Genomic DNA, 6000 nt, shown 5'->3' on the forward strand with positions numbered 1-6000 from the left:
AATTCTATGCAACCATTAAAGGAGTGGACATGGAGAATATTTGGCTCTCCATGTAGGAATGATTAAAGTATTCTGTGGGATGACTTACATTTGTAGTGAGTCACAATTGGTTCTTTCAGTACTTGCAGATAAATTCAAGGATGACAGTAGAAGGACATTAGGATTACATTAGATAAACTGGTGAATTAATTCAGAATACATCTTTCAAGTCATAAGCAATATAACACATCTGATTCCCCCTGATGCCGTGTTTCCCTTTGGCAATGACTTTCTTCATGCTGAAGAGATTATGCACAAGATTATGCTGTACAAAAATGACTGCAGTCACAGACAGTCACCTGGCCCCTCCAAACCTTGTTTTCTCATGGAATTTTGTTGAGGATTAAGTGACATCATCTACATGAACCCGTCACATAGAGCCTGATGCAGAGGACACCCTAAATGTAGGTTCATGCTTCTTATTAGTTGTGCTACTCAAATTGGACTTTAAGAAAAATGTCTGCAGCTGACATTTCAGATATTCCTTGAAAATGTGAGAATCACCAAGTCAAATTATTCTTTAGGCTCTCTCTAATGACATATTCAAATACGGTGCTATGGGGATGCCACTGCTTGGAAACAGTGCCTTAATTCCTTTCCCCGTGTTCACTGAGAACTCAGTGTGAACTCAAGTGGGTGGGATCTTCTTGGGTCTCCTCTGAATCTGATCTTGTCCCTGAAGTCCTAATAATGTCACTACCACAGACTCTGGCCCAGACTCTCTGTATACCCCTGTCAAAACATGCAAAATCCCTTCCCTCTTTTTGTGAGACCCTCTGCCCCCAGGCTGAGTTCTGGTTAAGGAAATACTCACAGATCTATGAATTAGCAGAAAGAGGTTTCTACTCCAACTTTCATAGGATTTACTTTAACTTCACTAGCAATCATAGTTTACACAACCCAACCATTCACTCTGGTTACTTCTCTCTCCTCCTGGGCGTTTGTGGTACTGGTTGTTGGCTACTGAAAACTGCTTAATAAAACTCAAACATCTAGCAAAACTGTTTCTGTTAGAAATTTTCTGTCTTTTCTTTCCTGCTTCTCTCCACCATAAAATTCCTGGATCTTTGTTTTTGGACAGGATCCTGCTTTTCCTACAAAGTTCTGCCATGGTCTCTGCTCTCTGACTAAAGAATAAACTTCTAAATCCAGTTCTTTGCATTTCAATGAAGTGAAACAGAGATTCAATATGCTTTACTGATACTGATGAGATTCCTAAGGCTTAGAATTTTGGTTTTCCAGGCCCCTTTATGATTAGATCCACATAGGTACATAATAAGCCAGATAAAATACAGAAGTCAAGTGAAGTTTGAATTTCAGATGAGCAAAGAATACATGTGTAGGATATGTATGTCCCAAGTATTGCATGGGAAAAACTTATGCTAAAAGTTACTGTTTATATGAATTCAAACTCAACTGGGCATTTTTATTTGCCAGCTGGACTCACTATCTTGGCTTGAAATAAAGGGAGCTATTAAGTTACCTTAACCTCTTCACTCTGCTCTTAATGTTGCATTTTAAAAAATATCTTTTAATTCTTATCAAAGAAGTGTTGTTTCTTTGGTTTAAAAATAGATGGTATTTTGCTTATAAGGTTGCCAAAAATTAAGTTGATTAGACATTTGTAGTCCGGATGTTTTTCACTTTGCTGATAAATGCTTTCTTGAAGGTCAGTGGAACTGAATTTTACAACTGAAATCTTATACTCTGAAATATGATTTGTTATATTGCTTATATAGCAAGGAAACAATTTCTTGTTCTGTAATGATGGTGTGAAATTTTATATAGACTTTTTACAGTGAGTCTCACACATTTGGGAAACTGTTGTCTGAATCTTGCAGCACATTTTAGCTGATATTAGGTTGCTTTATAAAAATTGGAAAATAATATTATTTATCCTCTAACAATTGCATGAAGCTTTAATTGTGTAGTAAATTGCTAGACTTGAAATGTCTAGCTTTACATTGAACAGAAACAACCCCTTTAAACACAGTGGATCGGTCAGTTTTTCTCCCTCATTTGATTTGTGTTAAAGAATCTGAATGTATACACTATTTATACAGAAATGGGCTTGAATAACCTGAGTATTTATGGAAGAACATATTAAAAGTAAACCATGCAGATTTAAGAATATCTATTCTTTGATAAATATCTTAAATAAAAAACATTTAAGAATATCTTATTCTTTGAGTAACTTGGTGTGCATGAGGCGTAGGTCTGTTTCTAGTTTTTCTTTATGAACTTAGATTATCTTAACTGTTTAATATGTAATAAGTATAAATTCTGACAGATGTGGTAAGAAAAATTCCAGATTTTGTGGAGGTTCAGAGGAGAGGGAACTTAAGCTAACCCTGGTGTAGGGCTTCTCTAACTGGAGATTGGATATGGAGAATATTCCTAGTGAAGAGGCCACTAGCATCATCCCTTAAGAAGGAAATGGGAAAAGGAAAGGGGCATGAGAAATTATCTAATGGGTACAATGTACAGTATTCGAGTGATGGTTACACTAATAGCCTGGACTTCACCAGTATGCAATATATCCATTTAACAAAACTGCACTTGTACCCCTTAAATCTGTATAAAAAAGTAAATAAAGCCAGGGTCTTAGATCTAAGTAGTTTGAAGTTGTTAGTTGACTGAGCTCACCAGATCCTCGTACACAAAAGTGGAAGTTCCAGTACAACTTTCTAGCCAACCACAAAATTTGAACTATTTTAATTTCACCAGTGAAAAATTATTTTGCATACTAATTAAAGAACTCTAGTTTGTACATTTACATAGAAATATTTGAATAACTTGGAGCATGTCCTTGGAATGATAACTACTCACCATAGGAATGTGGATACCTGAATCTAGGTGAAGGGATGTGGCAGTTTATTATACTTCAAATGTTAACTAACTGCACCTTGGTTACAAATTAATATTCACCATGCCTATGTCTTTACCACATTGTATTAATATATACCAAAATGTTTTAAAATAAATTACAGACCAATTAAAAAAAAGAAGGAAATGGGAAAGTGAGTGCACTCCTTAAGCTTGGTTGGGCACATATCTCTTGTAATCCTCTTTGGCCTCTTTAAATATTTGGGTTTCAAATGTAAAATTCCAAATAAGCAGTCAACTTTGTACAATGTCACTCTTGTATTTTTCTTAAATTAACATTTCCCTTTGCACCCTTTTAGGGAGAAGCAGGTCCTACAGGGGCGCGAGGCCCTGAAGGTCCTCAGGGGCAGAGAGGTGAAACTGGGCCCCCAGGTCCAGTTGGCTCTCCAGGTCTTCCTGTAAGTTTGTGGCGTATCTAAGAACCAGCCCAGAAAGCTGGACATTTCTTGTAATATCAGAACAAATTCAACCTATTTTTTTTTATTGATACATAACATTTATACATATTTAGGGGGATACCTGTAATGTTTTCTTATATGCCTAAGATGTGTAATAATCAAGTCAGGGTATTTAAGATATCCATCCCATTGAGCATGTATCATTTCTATGTGTTGGGAACATTTTAAGTCCTCTTCTTCTAGCTATTTTGAAATATTCTGAATGAGTGCTTACAACTGTGAAAAAATGTATTTCCCTTGTCAACCCTGTAAGTTTTACCTATTTTATGTAAAAGAGAATTAGTCAAAAAAGTAATTTTTATGATATAATGGTGGTTGATGTTTAAAAAATGCTTTTACTTCCTTTTTGAAGATGGCTGGACATCTGTATACTACCACATTTGTATCTAGATATTGCTTAATATTTCATTATATACTTTTAATGTACCTTTTAGGGTGCAATAGGAACTGATGGTACTCCTGGTGCCAAAGGCCCAACGGTGAGTAACGCATTTATGCCATGTGAAGCTCAAATGGACATGATTCTTTAGACATTGGCCCCAGACTGTTACCTGTGTCTCTACTTATCACATCACTCTTGCTGTTTAATAGGGCTCTCCGGGTACCTCTGGTCCTCCTGGCTCGGCAGGGCCTCCTGGATCTCCAGGACCTCAGGGTAGCACTGGTCCTCAGGGAATTCGAGGCCAACCGGTAATGACCTTTGAAAGAACTATCATCCTTTAGTGTAATCTAACTAAGAGCACCAAGAGTAATAACATGTAATGTGATGCAATGAAACATAAATAACATGACTTATCCAAATGAGGGAAGATGGGAGTCTTTGTGAAAGCCAAATGTTGTGGTACAATGTAGATGTTTAAATTCTAAGTGGGAACATTATTGCGGTATGTTAAATTTTAGTGTTCTTTTATTTAAAATAATAAGGTTATAACTTTATGGTTCACCTCATAGACTTTTATGAGTAACTGAATAATAAATATTATAAAAATATTATGCAAGCCAGTGTGAGGAAGTATGGAGCTTCAATAGGAATTTATAATGACAATTTAGCTAAAAATTGGTTCAGCAACTATTTCTTGAGTTATTCTTAAAAAGTGATTCAAATGTATTAATCAGACTGAATGTCAGATTGAATGTTTTAATATTTTACAGAAATTATTTATTAGAAAAATATTTTGATGAACCCATAATAAAGCAACTGAGAAGTTGTGCTTAATAGCTTTTAGCTTGATGTATAAAAATAAATATTTAAACAAATATTTTCAATTCTGTTCCAAGTAATGTGGTCATGCTGATAAATTCTCTTTAAGTGCTGGTGACAGATTTATTAAAACATGAATGTTGCTGGTGTCACATTTGATTTCACCAAGTTCTGAATTTTGCAATCCGGTTCTTACAACCTAAATTACAGTTGGTATTTAAAGACACGCCTACAGAAAAACCCTCGAACACTCCAAGAGTGAAATGCCCTATTTGAAGTTGCTAAATTCTCAATAAATATAGCATAAATATAAAATTATTTTGATTCTGGGTAAACGGTTTCACATCCTAAAATACAGCCTAAATATATTTATCTATAGAAGTTATTGATAGTTCCAATTTTAATTTTCAGATTTGAATAATAACTCAATAATTCTATTTATTCTACTACACATGATAAAAAACATAATTTAAAAAATAAATATCTTAAAGACCACTATAAATTAAATAAATGGCTACCAAATTATACTGAATTTTATAAAAATTTACACATATTAACATATTCACATTCATTCATTTAAAAATGGTTATATTATACTACTGATGCAAAGCAGACTCAATTGGAGAGAATTTTTAAAACCCATTTACTGTAACTAATTTGAGCAGATTTGACTAGCTAAATGTCCTGGTTCTTACAAATATCAATATTTTTTTTCAGGGTGACCCAGGAGTTCCAGGTTTCAAAGGAGAAGCTGGCCCAAAAGGGGAACCAGTAAGGTTTCATTGTTTTAATGATAAGAAGAACATTGTGTTGTCTAGAAGTGTACAGCTCAAAATGCTCAAGAATTTAAAATAATAATGAGAATTATAATAGCTTGAGATGAAAATATTTCATCGTTCCATATACTTTAAAATTTGTGACTGACTTCGTTAAAGGAGACTTCCAACTATAATTCACTGGTTGAATGGGTCTTTCTGGTAACTATCCTTCTGTTTTTAACAGGGGCCACATGGTATTCAGGGCCCAATAGGCCCACCCGGTGAAGAAGGCAAAAGAGGTCCCAGAGGTGACCCAGGAACAGTTGGTCCTCCAGGGCCAGTGGGAGAAAGGGTAAATTTGAATAATACAACACATTCTTATAGTTGTGAGGGAATTATTTGAGTTAAGTCTAAGAATAGTAAGGAAAACTAGATGAGTTCAGAGAAATGCTTGCAGGTTCCTTGCACAGTTTAGTACAGTTATGTGCAAATAGAAGGAGCCAACTGATGGCCGGGCACAGTGGCTCACGCCTGTAATCCCAGCACTTTGGGAGGCTGAGGCGGGCAGATCACGAGGTCAGGAGATCAAGACCATCCTGGCTAACACGGTGAAACCCCGTCTCTACTAAAAACACAAAAAATGAGCCGAGCGTGGTGG

The 6000-nt window shown here is 35.5% G+C and overlaps 1 protein-coding gene across 1 annotated transcript in view; it reads left to right on the forward strand.

Moving 5' to 3' along the window:
• COL5A2 (collagen, type V, alpha 2) overlaps positions 1-6000 on the forward strand; it is a 145649-nt gene that overhangs the window by 105284 nt on the left and 34365 nt on the right. The window contains exons 19-23 of the mRNA XM_011936475.1: positions 3225-3323; positions 3818-3862; positions 3975-4073; positions 5302-5355; positions 5587-5694. Coding sequence (XP_011791865.1) covers positions 3225-3323; positions 3818-3862; positions 3975-4073; positions 5302-5355; positions 5587-5694 — 405 coding nt within the window. The remainder of the gene's footprint in view (positions 1-3224; positions 3324-3817; positions 3863-3974; positions 4074-5301; positions 5356-5586; positions 5695-6000) is intronic.

The sequence above is a fragment of the Colobus angolensis genome, unplaced genomic scaffold, assembly GCF_000951035.1.
Source record: "Colobus angolensis palliatus isolate OR3802 unplaced genomic scaffold, Cang.pa_1.0 Scaffold153, whole genome shotgun sequence".
Classification (NCBI taxonomy): Eukaryota; Metazoa; Chordata; class Mammalia; order Primates; family Cercopithecidae; genus Colobus; species Colobus angolensis.